Source organism: Carica papaya, chromosome 9 (assembly GCF_054855325.1).
Source record: "Carica papaya isolate Zhongbai chromosome 9, ASM5485532v1, whole genome shotgun sequence".
NCBI lineage: Eukaryota > Viridiplantae > Streptophyta > Magnoliopsida > Brassicales > Caricaceae > Carica > Carica papaya.
Window position 1 is genome coordinate 309,328 of NC_142317.1, and position 16,347 is coordinate 325,674.

Consider the following 16,347-nt stretch of genomic DNA (forward strand, 5'->3'; position numbering starts at 1 on the left):
ATGGAGCCAGAATTGAAAATTTTCTACAGTTGTTCTATTGATTATTTTTACAGTTTAAATGCATGATAGTACCTTATTGATTGATTTTATAGCTTTGAATGCATATTTATTTGATTTATGTGATTGCCATTGAATTGAAAAAATAGAGACTAAAGAAAAATGAAAAATTATGTGATTAAGTGAATTGATGAAACAACAGCCTCATTGGATATCCTGGGAGATGGTGGACGGATCAGGTATAATAGAGAACCCTACCGTGAACGTTGTCTCATACCGGACGGGGTATCGAGATTTGATAATTTGGTGCTTATACCGGACGAGATATGGGGACGGCCCGCAATTGAGAATGTTAAAGAAAAGGGTTCACGCGTAGCGGAGACATCCCTATAAACCCCCATAGATACCAGCAGGCTGATAAAAAGGAAAAAATGTTATTTTAATGATTTGAATACGAAAGTATAATATGTGCTATGTTGCCGACTATATATGAAATCATGATATGTATAATGTTATTGTTTTTATAGATTGTTTTTATAAATCTTACTAAGGTGAGTGGACAGTAAATTATTTTATTATTGATAAATGAATTTACTTAATTAAGTGTTTCATTAGTTGTTTTGATTTTCTACCAACATTCTTTTTTGTGTTGGTGAGTTGGCGTGATATTCTGACTGGGCTAGTGTAGCTCATTCCTTATTTAACAATTTCAGATCAAGATGACCAGAATCTAAAGTCCGATCTACAAGAGGGTTGCGAGTAGAATGCTTGTTTTATTTACTTTTCGCTTATTTCCTTCTTTTTTTGTACTTCTTTCAAAATGGTAATTCCCGTAGCACTATTCGGTATTTTAAGTTATTGTGTAAGGAATGTAAATCTTAATATTTTATCATACTTCCGCACTTAAATTATCATTTATTTCCTTTGGATATTTTCGATATCGTTACAGTTGGTATCAGAGTCGCGTTCCTCATACCTATTTCTTACACAAAACCCTTACCAAACACTAAAAATAATGAATTGTCACTTAACTGTTCTTTGTGAAATGTAGGTACAGATAGATGAGGAAATGAAGACCCCACTAAACCGAGCAGCCCGAGAGCATTCGCTTAGAGAGGATGTTGACCGATTATTTGAGATGGTGGAGAGACTTATTGCTGCCCAGTCAACCTGAGAGGAAATGAGGGAGCTACCTGACCCTCCCCTGCTGCCATAGGTCGAGCCACCCCTATTGCGGGAAGATCCCGAGCCACTTCGATATGACCCTGCTCCTCCATAATACCACTTGGCACCATCACAGTATGATTCAGTGTCCCAGCCACAGTACCACCCGGCACCACTACAGTACAATCCGGTGCCCCCACCATATCATCAAGTACCACCACATGGTCATCCAGTCCATCCTCAGCACATTCCACTCCCTCTTCCATGAGACCCAGCTCCTCCCATGATGGACACAAGCTACACAGAAATGTATAAAAGACTAAATCTTTTTACTTTTGCAGGGAAATCCCCCTTTGAAGAGGCTGAGTTCTGGTTAGTTGAGATAGAGAATGCTTTCAAGACCCTTAGGGTGATTTCCGAACAGAAGGTCATCCTTGTTACCTACATGCTAGTGGGAGAAGTAGACTACTGGTGGCAACTCAAGCAGACCACTCTGCCCTTCATAGTCACTTGAGAATAGTTCATGACGGCCTTTCATGTAAAGTACCTCCCAGAGCATCCCCGACATCTAAAGGAAATGAAGTTTGCACACTTGGTCCAAGGGAACATGAGCGTATCAAAATATGCTCGCAAATTCCTAAAGTTGGGCCGATATTCCCATGAGAGCATGTTAGATGAAGGCAGGAAGGCTAGAAGGTTCGAGTGGAGTCTCCATCCAGAGATCAGACAGTAGTTGTTTGTGCTTGAGTTTAGTACTTAGTCAGTTGTTCTAGTCAAGGCATAGTTAGTGGAGAGGAGCCTCCGCACATTCTCTCAAGCAGTAGGGAACCTCAGGCCCTCAACTCCACCCCATAGACCAGTACCTACTGCATATGTTCAACAGAATAAGAGACCCATACCGATGACTCAAGCTCCCCCTTAGGTTTTTGTAGAAGGACGCGGTAAGATCTGTTAGTATTGTGGCAAGGATCATGAGGACCGACCATGCTATCACCTCAACAACATATGCTGCATATGTGGTAGGGCCCAACATTATGCAAGGGAGTGCCCTAGGAACCAGAACTAGGTCAGACCCCCTATATATGGCAGAGCTTACGATCTTACTCAGCAGGATGCAGAAGCCAACCCGGACATGGTACATGGTATGTACACTATCTGTAACTATCTTGCTTATGTTTTGATTGATACTGATACATCGCATTCATTTGTTTCATATGTTTTTACATCAAAGTTAAGTGTATTACCTGAAAGACTTGATTCTATGTTGTTTGTGTCTACTCTTGGAAGTAGGACACTACTAGGAAAGGTTGTATACGGAGCCTGTGTCATATATATAACATATAGAAAATTGAGTGTAAACTTAATAGAAATTAACACGGGAGACTTTGATGTAATCTTAGGAATGAACTAGCTAGCGGCGTATCAAGCAACTGTAGATTATTTTAGCAAGAAGGTTGTATTCAACCCTCCTAATGAAGAGTAATTTACAAATTAATAAAATCTTTTAACATTTGTTCCCTCATAACAAATTTTTTACTAGGCAAACCAAAAAAAAAAATTTACATTCAAGAGATTCCAGTAGTCTGAAACTTTCTATATGTGTTTTCGGATGAACTACCTGGACTGCAAGTGGACAGAGAAGTCGAATTCACCGTTAAGTAGATGGTAAATGGTTTTATTTTTAATAAATGTATTGGTTTAAATTAAGTGCTCCATTAGTTATTTTAATTTTCTAACAACCTTAATTTCTATGTCAGTGATATAATATGATATTCTTACTGGATTAGTATAGCTCATTCCTTATTTAACCATTTCAAATAAAGAGGAGCAGGATCCAAAGCCTGATCCGCAAGAGACTTGCGAGTAGAATGCTAGTTTTCCGTTCATTTCCTTATTTCTTTATATTTATTTCAAAATGGTAAATTCTGGAACACTAATTGATATTTTAAGTTATTATATAAAGAATGTAAACCTTAAATATTTATTTCGCTTTCGTACTTTAACTATAATTTATTTTATTTAAATATAATCTGGTAATACTTAATAATAAAAAAATAAAAAAAAATCTCTGACTAGGATCAAAATGCCCATAACTTCAAACTATTGTCAAAGGGCGTCTCCAACGTTGCGGAGAAAAAATTGGAGTTTGGAAATTCGTAATGAAAAACATGTTTTACGTGTAAAATGTTGGAAATTCGTCATAGAAAATGTATTATATTGAACAAAATTTAATTGATTTCAAGTATATATACACACACACACATATATATATATATGCAATTTAAATTCATAATTTTTGTTAAATAAAAAATAAAAAACAAGCATTGACCATTAAATTAAACTGTAATTAACGACACAAGTACATTTAGTTTCTCAGTTGATGGGACATGATTGCGCCCACTTTTTTGGTTTTCTTTACAAATTTCGTGTCCAAATCAAAACGATGCGTTTTGTCGTACACAGAAAATAATATATATATATATATATAATTACACATTTTTTCCAGCCATCAATCGCGGGGGAAGAATTTAGATTAGAGTTCGTTATTATTAGACTGGATTTTTATAGACTTTGGACTTTGAATTTTGGTTTTAATTTGTCATGCTCGGCCGAAGAAATTTATAATGCTTTCAAATTTCTTTGGTTGGTCCTGAATTTTTGGAAATTACTACTGTTTCATAAAGCTCATTCGATCAAGCTATTCGGAAATCAACGTTTTGTATAAAAAAAAGTTACAAATAAAGTTTCAAGAAAAATACTGAATTGCGCAGGTGATTTTTGGTGAGGACGGAAGCTGCGAAAACGAGTGATCGGAGAGAAAAACTTCCTAAATTTTTGGAAAGTATTACTGTTGCATGAAGTTCACCGATCAAATTATCCATAAATCAATGTTTTGTATAAAAAATAATAATAAATAAAGTTGAAGAAAAATACTGGATCGCGCAGGTGATTCTCGATGATGACGGAAGCTCCGAAAACGAGTGATTGGAGAGTAAAACTCCCTAAATTTTTGAAAATTATTACTGTTGCATGAAGTTCACCCATCAAATTATATATAAATCAATCTTTTGTATAAAAAAAAATAATAAATAAAGTTGAAGAAAAATATCAGATCGGACATATGATTCTCGATGATGACGGAAGTCGCGAAAGCGAGTGAATGGAAAGAAAAACTTCCTAAATTTTTGGGACTTATTACTGTTGCCTTTGCTTCATATAATTGCCCTTTCTTTCTTTTTTTCTTTTTTAAATTAAATTAATTGATATATTATTTTTTATAATTTTAATTTTTATATTTTTTTTAAAAAATTTTACTTGATCTCTAACCGTTAATATATATTAACATCATTAGTAGAACTGTCACGTAGTTATTGTTGAAACTAATTTCTTCGTTTTTATGTTTTTAATTAAAAAAATTAATTTTTTCTCACGTTAGATATTACGATTATAGAATAAATGATATTTAATATGAATATTAATTTATTCAAAATTTAACACGTGTCCAACTTAATTTTAAAAAACACTTTTACTAACAGTGTCGGTGTGCGCGTTAGTTATTAAATATTTTTTGAAAATACATTAATTAAAATTTTAAAAAATAATATATTGATTAATTTAAAATAGTATGGTAGGAATTTAATATTTTAATATGTATATATATAACACATTGGTCATATGGAAATACTATTTAAGAACAGTATACATAGACTAGAACAATATGCATTTGTCATTTGAGAATTGAAAAATGTCAAGGCCCATTTAGTGGGAATCAGGGCTTGGCCCAGTCTTAATTTATTATGTTAAATAAATTTTGAGCAAACTGAATATACACACCTACATATATATCCAAACAGCCATAAATACATGCACTAATAATTGCACATATATATATATATATACACATATATAAATTTCAGAGGATTTATATCAGTAAGTACAAATTAATTAAATCAATCTCTAAACAATATATAAAAACATTGATATATTATACAAAAAATGGTTTAATCCCTCAGAAAATACTTGAAAATATACAATTATAAGAACACAATCTTTTAAGAAAAACACTCAGAGATGTATAATTCAAAGTATTTACTTTAAGACTAATAAATGATTAGTAATTCAAGTAAAAAATTAATAATTAAAGTCAAGCAGGAGAGGTTTAGAGATTTAACTTTACCTGAAATTTGGAGATGTAGTTCTACGTAGAAGATGATCAATGCTTATATATATATATATATAGCGTTGCTGATGGAAAGTTCCTAAGAGATCGCATGATCCTTCAAACTCACGAACTCGTGAAGATCATGAGTACAGACTCATGGGTACTCGTGAATCTATGAAAATCTTAGATCAATGCGATCCCTTTGGAACTCTCCAGCCAACACTAAGAAATTTGAAGTGCTAGCTACCTTTCTCCTTTTCTGGGTCTTCAGTTTTCATCATGCTTCTGATATATATATATATATATATATGCATATATGTACGAGTATGTATATAATCTTGCAGAGCTAAAACCAAGATGAAAAGAATAAGGAAGTTGAGGAAGTATTACTTGATTTATAGAGAAAGCAAGAAAGGTGGTTTTGATTTTCTGATGTTGGTTGTGAAAGAAAGCTATGAACAGCTTAGGTTGTATTATAATACCCTATCTATCTCTATCTATATATATCTATATATATAGATATATGTACAGATGAGTGTGTGCGTGTGAAGACGAAGGTGGTATAGAAAAGATGAGGATCTCTTGCTTGATGTGATTATTTGTCTTCTACTATTGTTGTTGGAATTGATTGCATACCATGGCAGTAATATTAGCTAAGCTTGTCGAGATATATATAGATATATATATATATATATATGTATATAAAACTGTATATAAGCAAAACTTATTTAGAATATACAAAAGATAAGTAATGTAATAAATACTAATGAATAAATAGTTATACTAATACATTTAAATCTAAGATAATTTAACCAACTTACTAGCTAATCTCACTTTATATTTCTAAACAAAAACATAATTAATATATATATATATATATCATATATCATATATTTAAATTTAAAATAATCAATAAATAATTCTAGCACTATTTATTATTATTATTATTATTATTATTATTATTATTATATGTATAAATGTATTTTTAGTGTCTAATATTTATATAAATATTTGTTAATTTAGTATCAAATTTAACAAGTGGACAGAAGAATAAATGCCATGTTGAGGGAAATATTCTCCTAACTGTTATATTTGACCCATACTCGGTATTAATTCTTCTAAGACTGTATTGAACATATATATATATATTATCTAAAAAATTATGTTACTTATATATATCGTAAAAAATTATATTCAATAACATCAGAATCCTCAAATACATTTGATCGTACACTAGTGGTCGAAGTACATAGTAAATTACATCATGCGACTCTTGATTTTTCGAGTCTAAATTTTGCACCAGAGTAAAAAAGATAATGATCGGTTATTAGTCAGCGACGAACAAGGTTTGAATATTCATTACATTTGTTCATCTTCTTTACGTTCCGTCAATATTCGTTACGTTTGTTTCCCATTCTTTACATTCCGTCACTTGTCCCTTGCATCTCAAAGCCATGCTTCGTGTTCTCGAAATTACAAAAAAAAAAAAAAAATTTATTTCCTTTAAACGTTTCGCAACATAATATCGTTACTATTATATTTTACGGATCAATTAAAGATGACCTCTATAAAATACTGCAACTCATTTCTACTATGATTACTTTAACACAGACGATTTTGAACAAGAACAAGTTGTTATCGACCAATTCAAAGTTCGTATCGTCTTCTCGAAAGATCAAATTACTGATAATATTTAATATTTTATATTTTTAAATTTATCGTATTTAACTTTCGTAATCCGTTTTTTTTTATTTTTTTAAAACTTATACTAATAAAAAAGTCAAACATGCAATACAAAAAATGTCATTCAAACCTCGTAATATATACCGTAAGACATTAACCTAAAGTGTACAAGTAATTATTAATGTTGGTACGTGGATAAGATATGTAATATATTAATATACAGTAAGAGATATATTTGTATATGACTGTAAATATAGCTTTAAGGCAGCTGGTATTAGTCCCCATCAACAGCTAATGTTGCTAGGAAAAAACTCAGCATCAAGTCCGCTTCAGAAAACGACTCTTATACGAATTTATTTGAAATAAATATTTAAACCCATTTCTTGAAATTTCTACCAGCTCGGCTCTGTCCTTTCATTTCAAATAGCTTCGTAATTATGAATTATTAAACTGGTTTTAGTTTAATCCGAACGTTAATTTATGAATTAATTTTAGTAATTGAGTTTTTTTTTTTGAATAAATAAAAAGAGCCAATTATACACTCGGAGAGGGATGGACGACGACACGGCACCGTTTAGAGTGATGCGAAAGGATTTGGTACTTGGCACCTGCCCCGACTTCGCATCTCCTCCGACCCATACATACATACATACATACATACATACATACATGCATACTATATATATATATGTATATAAGAAATATCGGACTGTCGTCAATATATGGCGTACGTGATTAGTAAAATTTTAAAGTAAGAGAAATAGACGTTGATTGTTATTAATGCAGGAGCAGGAACATGTGAGGTGTTGGGTGCGAAGGGAGTGGAAAAGGAAGAAAACCCGCCCGTCACACGCACATCTATTCGCTTGCGCACTTGCGTCGATATGCCCCCTGGATTCGCCACCTGCGGGGCCTCTCTGTCTTTTCCCAATAAAATATTTCTTTGTTTAGGGTTAGATTATAATCAACTCAGGCTTTCTAGCTCAAGACAATGGCGGTGAAATAAGTTGATGATAATTTGTCGTTTCAGTATGGTTAGGGGAGAGTTATTACGGGAGCTTCTGGGTCCATTTTATACAGAGTCAAGGCTGTGAATGACCTATAGAAATGGGCCGGTAGTAACAGTTTAGATGAGTATATTGGCTGGCATTCACTGAACGTCGTCGTTTTATATGTCTAAGAGGATAAAAAAGATATGCAATGCAAAAGGGCCCAACCGGGTTCGAACCGGTGACCTCTTGATCTGCAGTCAAATGCTCTACCACTGAGCTATGGACCCGAATTGATGAGTGGTGATTAGGAGGAATAATTTTATATGGGTTTTTAGCTTGCCCTACCGACCTCCCTTCCCGCCCATCTTCTTGTTCTTCTCAGGTCTCCCCCAGAATGGAGAAAGGGAAAACAAAGATGGTGCTGACTCAGTACGCCGTCAAATACGCCGTCCATATCATCACCAAACACTTCGGGAACCTCGTCGCTGTACTCTCTCTCTCTCTCTCTCCATATGTTTCTCTAAAACTATAAATTTGCATATAGCATTTCATGTGTGCGTCTATGGAGTTCAATTTGATGTTTTTAATCGGATTGATGTATACAGAAAGTGTGCGAATGTCTCCTCCGGAAAGGGGCTCTAACGCTGCCGAACATAGTTCGGTTCACCGAGCTCAATCCTTCGAATGTCAAGAACTGCTTGCTTGTCTTGATTCAACACAATTGTGTTCAAGCTTTCGTCCTCGAAGAAGCAGGTACTGAACTTCCCAATTACCTATTTTTAGGCTCGTTTCTTAGGAAAACGACAACTCTGGTGTCTGGATGTTTTTCTCTGCGGGATTATACATCCGCGTTAGGAACTGATTGGTTCGAATAGCAGCCACTTTGATTTCAAATAACAAGCACGTGTTGGTGTTTAGGATATTAATTCATGGTGCTCGTTCTTGATGATCATTGGTGCAGGTACTTTCGGAGATGGGCCTAAAGTCAATACTCAGTACATTGCGCTGTTTGATAACATAATACATCGCGTGAGGTTTTCTAAGTTTTTGATGATTGTGTCAAAGGATCTTGGTCAAGAAGTTAGTCCTTTTATCTCTGTTTTGATTAATATGGATTTCTGATGTTTGATGCAAGTATTGGATTCACTATTCGTTTATTAATTTTTTGGCAGTCTGTAGCACTTCTTGAGGGTTTGCTTCAACATGGCAGGCTTACACTGCAACAAATGCTTGATAGAGCTGAATCGAGCCAAAATGAAAGCAAGTTTATTCTATTGTGCTTATAATGCTTACTTTATTTGTTTGTTTATAATGCTTGCTTCAAAATGATAGTATTGTCTTTACGATACTTGCTTCTTTACTTTGAAAAAATTGGAATTCTAGTGAAGGATAGTTTACTCTGTCAACCGAGTTTATCTTTGTTCTTGTTTGTGCTCAGAACTCATGCTGGACAAAAAAGTATTGGTTTGTGAGCGAGAGATTTCCTTATAATTTTACTTCTTGGGATTGTTTGGATGAAAAAGAGATGACACTGGTAACAAGTGGACTACCCTCTAATTCTACTTTTATTTGAAGGATGGTTTGTTCCTCCAATGAATTTCAGGTTGGGGCTTTAATGTCTAAAAGGGGTAGTATCAGATAGTTCTCAAATATAAACCAAAGTATTCTTTCTTATTTTGACTAGGAATAATTTTTTCCATAGACATGAGAAAGGTCATAGGTTTTGGCATTTTTAATAAGGGTATAACTTTATTTATCATTTGATGTATGTCGATGTTGTTTGAATTTTTTCCAGATGCTGCTCTAGCTCCAGATGAGGTGCGAGAGACTCTTCTTAAACTTGTGGCTGCCCATTATGTCGAACGCTGCCCTGCCCCTCAACCAGTTATTGCCATGCCAACTGAAGAAGAATCTGCTGCAAAGAGACGGGCTTCTAAGTCTGCTAAGGTACATTCCTGTTCATGCCAAAATTTGTTAGCTTCTGTAGAGAGTCAAGACTAACAGTTGATTGTTTACATGTGTGCTTGTTTGATGTCCTAACTTCATCCTTATATGTTGTTCCTTTATCTGCCTTGTGGCAGTTGAGCTGAATAATTTGATCAAACTTACCATAATGGCTTATATCCAGTCTCAGAAGGTAGGAAAGATTCTGACATTCAACTTTACATTAACCAAAAAAATATATGATTGTATTGCCTATATGCTTACAGCCTGTTATGGGAAAAGCATCATCTTCTCATGGTGGGGTAGAAATTAAACTTCATCTGACCATTAGTTGCTCCAGTAAGAGGGTAATAAACCATGTACACTACCACATTAAGGAAAAGGAGAACATAAATGTACTGTTAGTAGTGTATGTTTCATATATACATAATATGTGTATATATTCATCTTTACTTCATTGCTTATCTCAACTTGGGTCTTAAAAAAGGGACCATTATTTTTGAGGGCTGTAAACTTTTTGCTATGTTTGGGTCTGTCTGGTGTGTTTACATTTTTCAACAAGGCATAAATTAGGTTATCTATTTTCTGAAGATGAATAAACCATATCTCCTTCTTGAAAACTCTTTTCCAACTTGCAGATAATTGAAGAGCGAGAAACTTTAGAACAACGAGTTGTAGCAGCATCAATACCAGGGGAAGTAGCAAGGTTCTCATTTACAACAGATGTGGGACCCGATAGTCATGAAGAAAACGAGGACGACTTCTCTAGCCTGATTATTGGGGAGAAGGTTGGTATAAGAATAATATACTAACATGGGTATTTTATACTAAATGTGTCTTTTCACTTTTTCTTTTAAATGTCTTTTAAAGCGCAAGCGTGATGCTGTGGAGTCAGATAAAGGATTAGGGGCTACAGATGAGCAAACAGTTCTTTGGCGTGTCAGCTTTGAGGAATTTGCTCGTCGACTGAGGCATAAGGTTGCTTCAACATCTCAAGCAAATGAAAGCTATTGTTTTGGTAGTTAGGTCTTTTATATTAGATGCAGAGAGTGTTGGGGCATAAGCTCTCAGATGAGATTCTAAATAAATGTCTTTTGGGGTTCAAAAATAGGAGACAAATTTTGGTTTTTTTTTTTTGGTTGGGGTGATTGGGAGACTCGAGGTAATGAAGTGAATTGCGCCATATCCTCTTTTTCTCTTCTAGTATTTGCTTTTTCGAGTTTGTTCTGAACTCTCTTTTAGAATGCTTTCTGCTTGCTGTTATTGAAATATTTTTCTCGCTACATTTCAGGCTTGCATTGAAAATGTTAGAGCTCGTCTGGATGATGGAGCAGCCACTGTATTAGCTGCAATGCTAGAGGCATCAAGAAGTGAAGAGAATAAGTTGAAAACAGAAAAATCAGGTGTCCATTCTGTGGTTGTGCTTATTTTATTTTAATTTTTTGATAAGAGTGTTTCTTTAAATTTTTATCATAACAATTATGGCAAAAGGAATAACACTACTATATAGGTCATTCCAATCTTTTCTCTTCTTTTTTTGGCTTTTATGGTGAAACAATTATGTGGTTTGTTATTTATTATCCTCTAATTTAATTGTTCATGGGTTTCTCTTGTCCCCTGCTTCAATCTCATGCAACTTCCTTAGCTATTAATGTATACTTATGTTCCTGATAATCCTGTTCTTTGCAGTTCCCTTATCACTTAATTCTATTTATGAAGAGGTTATAAAGAGTGAAGCAGGTCGTAATATGACCATCGATCGTGTCAGTGCTTCTCTCGTTCAGTTGGGCTCTCCACCCTTTGTTAGAGAGTTTGATGAATCATATAGTGTTGGTATCATACAACCCTTTTTCCACCTTAATCTCGTTTGGCTGGTTTTATTATTTTCAGACCTCCAATTTTGTGTTTCTTGTACAGATTTCAAGCACATTATTGAACTGGCACAGAATCATGAGGTTTATTTCGATCTATACTCTTTCGAGTAGTTGAAATAACCATTCTTCATTACCTGAGTCAAATGTCTACCTTGCAGGTGGAGTCAGTTGTTCTGAAAAGGTATGGGAGGGATGCTTACAGAATGTTTAGGTTATTGCTGAAAGCTGGTCGTCTACTTGAGACTGATAAGGTAAGGATTTTTAACTAGTAGGTCTGCCGGATCCAGAGCCTTGCTGGTTTCTTTCCTGCAAGAAAGTTTCCTTTTCTATTTGAGGAGAAAATTTTTACCAATTCAACTTAATTGAAGATGAACTCCTCCAAAAAAACTTCTGGCGACGTTTCTTTATCCAATTTGTGTAAAAACTAAGCTGGATATAGCCAACTACTCAAAGGAAATTTCTTAAGCTTCTAGAAGCACATGTTCGGTGTATGTTTATTCCATTGTTTTTCTTAATTTTATTTTGTAGATAGCAGATTCCACTTTTGTTGAAAAGAAGGATGCTCCAAAAATTCTTTACAAGTTGTGGAAGGATGAATACTTGCATATGGAGGTATACACCGTTTCTGTTTGCAGCTTTAGATCAGTGCAAGTTGTGTAATTTTAAACTTCGGTCTTTGCCCTTTTCGGTAAAAGCAAAAGATTTGCATACTCTATCCTCGACCTTTGCTTCCTGATAGAGTTTGTGGATATTCATGCATTTGTTTTGAACGTACGAAATGGTGTTATAATTTGAGGGGAAGTGTTCATCACGGTAGACAGTAATTAAAATTATATGCCTTGCGGTTCAAGCTCTTGGCTGCTTGTGTAATTGATATGGTTGATACAGAAACTAGTAGTGACAGGAGCTAGACAAGCACAATTCCTGTTGTGGAAGGTGAATAAGCGGACATTGTGGGAACATGTGTTGGATGAGATGTTCCATGCCGCTTTAAATCTAAATCAACGGCTGGCATATGAACTGGAGCAAGAAAAGGAGGTACTTCCATTTTTCCTCTTCTCGTCAGATTTCTGCTTGTGGCATTCACACCATCACCATTGTTACCTATTATGTTCATTTTGCGTTTCAGCTGCTGAGTCTGCCGTCAGATAAGCGCGTGGGGGAACTGAATGATCGATTCAATCGGATAAGAAAAGTGAGGCTAGTTCTGGAGTCGTCGCAGATCCAGCTTGATGATGCAGTCTTGCTTTTCCATTACTTTTGACTCTCAGCCCGACCATATTCGCTCCTGTTTTATTTTCTTTGAACGGTGGATATCCTCATCTTTGATCCATTCAATTAATTGAAATTTTTTTCTACTTGATTGTACAAAACTTTGATGATGAACTGATGGTTTAATTGGAAGATGTCTTCTGTTGTTTTTGATTCAAAGCAGTTGTCTGAAAATATTATTGCATATTCCATGATATGACATACAATTGATTGGAGCTAAAAGACAAAACCAGAGACATGAACTCTTTCATTTATTGTGAAAATAATTCATCCATGTTCCATCACACAATCCCATAAAAACAAATCGACTAATGACAACTATCCTCACTACCTGAACACAAACAAAATCATCAGTACAATAAAATCTCTTCTTGTTCTTTTGTCCTGGTAATAATAATTCACCAAACTACTATTAGAATTTTATCAAATCAGGAATTTCATCGTACGAATTGGAACAATGGGGGAAGAGAAGTTCTTGTTCTCTACTTCAACTGGAGACTATCACATTTTTCATGGAAATTAAAAGAAAAATATTCATTAAAGGAGACCGACCACTGTAATTAAAGCCATTATTATATACATGTACTTTGATAAAAATAGAAAGAAAAAATATCTTTGAAAAAACCCACATTGCCATACGGCCACAATATATATATATATATATATAGAGAGAGAGAGAGAGAGAGAGAGAGAGAGAGGATTTTAAACCCTATTCCCTTTTCCATAAGATGATTTTCCGCAGCGAGCAACCCCTACTTTGTCAAAGACTGAAGATAATATCATATTCGTCAAATTATCTTATCCCATTTTAGCGAATCGAACCAAATAAACATGTTGATAAATATGATAAATGTGGTAAAATCTAATTCGATGTCTTCACATGTTTCATTGCACGTTAAATAGGTCTGCACGAAACAGCCAACGTGAATCAAAATGGTCGTTGAAATATAGTCAAACCACGATTGGTAAACTTGTCTTGACTCATCTTTGCCGTATCAACATCTGTGTCCCTGTTCCGCAGTGTATCTCCTTCTCCTGCATTCTTCTCACATGCATGTTACATATATATATGTATATGTATATGTATGTATATAATTCTAAAATAATACAAACCAATTTAATATTTTCTCAAAACATCATCATAACACCATATATGCATGCGTATCGTATCAACCGTAAAGAGCATGCGTTGTTTCAATTCGTGTTGCAGATCGCCCGCAGTATGCATATGAATATGGCTTTCCTTACTGATTCTTTCCACAGACTGAAAAGAAAATGACTTGTATAATCGCTGTATAAATATTAATTGGTTTATTAGAAACTTTCGTCTGAATTTCTTCTCCTAATCTCTTCACGATCCCTTAAATTACATTTCCAAGCATGATCCTTGTGCCTCTGTGTGTGTGTGTGTGTGTGTATACATATATATATATCTATAAACTTCTCTGTCTACGTCCTGATCATGAGCTAATATATATATATATATATATATTATACATAAAGAAAATGTGAGAGAGAATAGACATACATACACTTCTTAAACTAAAATTCATTCACCCCTCACGTTGGATTAATTGTTTGCCTAACAAAAGCTATTTGATTGGGAGATAATGGATTCGTCAAAAGAAACGGAAGAAAAAGAATCATATATAATATGTATATATACATACCCACAGACAGAAACTGAGTTCAATAGTAGTCTTCTTATTCACACACGTAACTCTACTGGTTTAACTCATAGAATAAATTAATCTTATTAATATATTTTATCAATAAGATATATAACACTATAGTATAGTACATATATATATATATATTAGAAAAATTAATCTAAACTTTTGATTTATTAATTCATTTAATATTTTATAGTAAAGAATTTAACTGGGTCTAAGAACATTGACTCATATATTAAATATGTGATGGTAATTATTTACAATATTCAGAGAACAATTTTAAAACACCATTACTTTTTGCCACCTTAATCATGTGATTTAATTCCACAGACATATATCAAATAACGTGTTTCTCAATGCATGCTCGTAAAATTAAAATTAATATATATTATGTTATATAAAATACTAAAAAAATAAATAAATTTTTATATTAGTTTTAAAATGATAAAATGCTGCCAAAAGTCCATGTATAAGGAAAAAAATGGTACAACACAAGTGGGAAATGTGCATATATATATATATATATATATATATGAAAAATTATATATATGAAAAATCATATATATAATTATAACATCAAATGTATATGAAAAATCATTAGTTATTCAGAGAATATAGACGAGTGAGTTGATAGATTTTATAAATGTAGCGACTTCGAAAATTCAAAAGGAAATATATTATAATTTAAGTGTGGAAACGAAATAGAATGTTTAGGTTTACATCTCTTGTACAATAACTTAAAAGTACTGAACAACATTACGAAATGAATTCTCTGAAAGAAACACGAAAAATAAGAAAAATAATAGAAAATAGAAAGTATCTAGCATCTACTCGCAATTTTCTTGCGGATCGGACTCTGAAACTAGATCCTCTTGATCTGAAATGGTTAAATAAAGGATGAGTTATACTAATCCAGTAAAGATATCACACTATATCACCGGTACAGAAGTAAAAGTTGGTATAAAATCAAAACAACTAATGGAGCACTAAATTTAATAAATTCGTTTATCAATCATAAAACCATTTACCGTTCACTTACCGTAGTAAAATTTATGAAAACAATCTATAGAGACAATAATACCATACAGATCATAACTTCATGAACACCCAGTAACATAGAACATATCATGAATTCATATCCATTAACAATAAACTAAATCATAACCATTTCTCATTTTACCAGTCTACTAGTATCCATGGGAGGTTCATAGGAGTGTCCCCGCTACACGTGAACCATTTCCCTTAACAATCTCAATTACAAGGCTGTCCCCATACTCCGTTCGGTATGAGCATCAAGACATTAAACCTCAATACCCCGTCTGGTATAAAGGTGAAGCGGGTCGTCCCCATATCTCCTCCGGTATGAGCGCCAAATTATTAAATCTCCATACCCCGTCCGATATAAGATAACGTTCACAGTGGGGTTCCTTATATACCCGGTCCGTCCACCATTTCCCATGATATCTAGTAAGACTGCAATTCTATCTGTTTATTTGATCACACCCATTTCCTGTTTTTCTTTAGTCTCCATTACCAAATCAAACATAATCACATAAACAAATAAATATGCACTTGGTAACGCAATC

The 16,347-nt window shown here is 33.8% G+C and overlaps 1 protein-coding gene and 1 non-coding gene across 2 annotated transcripts; one reads left to right on the forward strand and one right to left on the reverse strand.

Moving 5' to 3' along the window:
- The first annotated feature begins 8,205 nt into the window (after nucleotides 1–8,205).
- LOC110810383 (RNA polymerase III subunit RPC82 family protein) lies at nucleotides 8,206–13,247 on the forward strand. Its single transcript, XM_022036546.2, has 14 exons — nucleotides 8,206–8,485; nucleotides 8,604–8,751; nucleotides 8,960–9,078; nucleotides 9,171–9,258; nucleotides 9,794–9,945; nucleotides 10,581–10,730; nucleotides 10,813–10,920; nucleotides 11,234–11,345; nucleotides 11,632–11,775; nucleotides 11,860–11,897; nucleotides 11,975–12,067; nucleotides 12,345–12,428; nucleotides 12,705–12,854; nucleotides 12,946–13,247. Exons 1-14 carry the CDS (start codon nucleotides 8,393–8,395, stop codon nucleotides 13,078–13,080), a joined length of 1,614 nt encoding a protein of 537 aa, XP_021892238.1. The 5' UTR covers nucleotides 8,206–8,392; the 3' UTR covers nucleotides 13,081–13,247.
- TRNAC-GCA (transfer RNA cysteine (anticodon GCA)) lies at nucleotides 8,214–8,285 on the reverse strand. The gene has a single exon. It is a non-coding gene; the product is annotated as a tRNA-Cys (tRNA).
- Nucleotides 13,248–16,347: the final 3,100 nt, after the last annotated feature.

Coding starts and splice junctions, on each gene's coding strand:
- LOC110810383 (XM_022036546.2), top strand. CDS start 8,393: ATGGAGAAAGGGAAAACAAAGATGGTGCTGACTCAGTACGCCGTCAAA. Junction 9,079..9,170: donor CAAAGGATCTTGGTCAAGAA/GTTAGTCCTTTT, acceptor ATTTTTTGGCAG/TCTGTAGCACTTCTTGAGGG. Junction 11,346..11,631: donor GTTGAAAACAGAAAAATCAG/GTGTCCATTCTG, acceptor TGTTCTTTGCAG/TTCCCTTATCACTTAATTCT.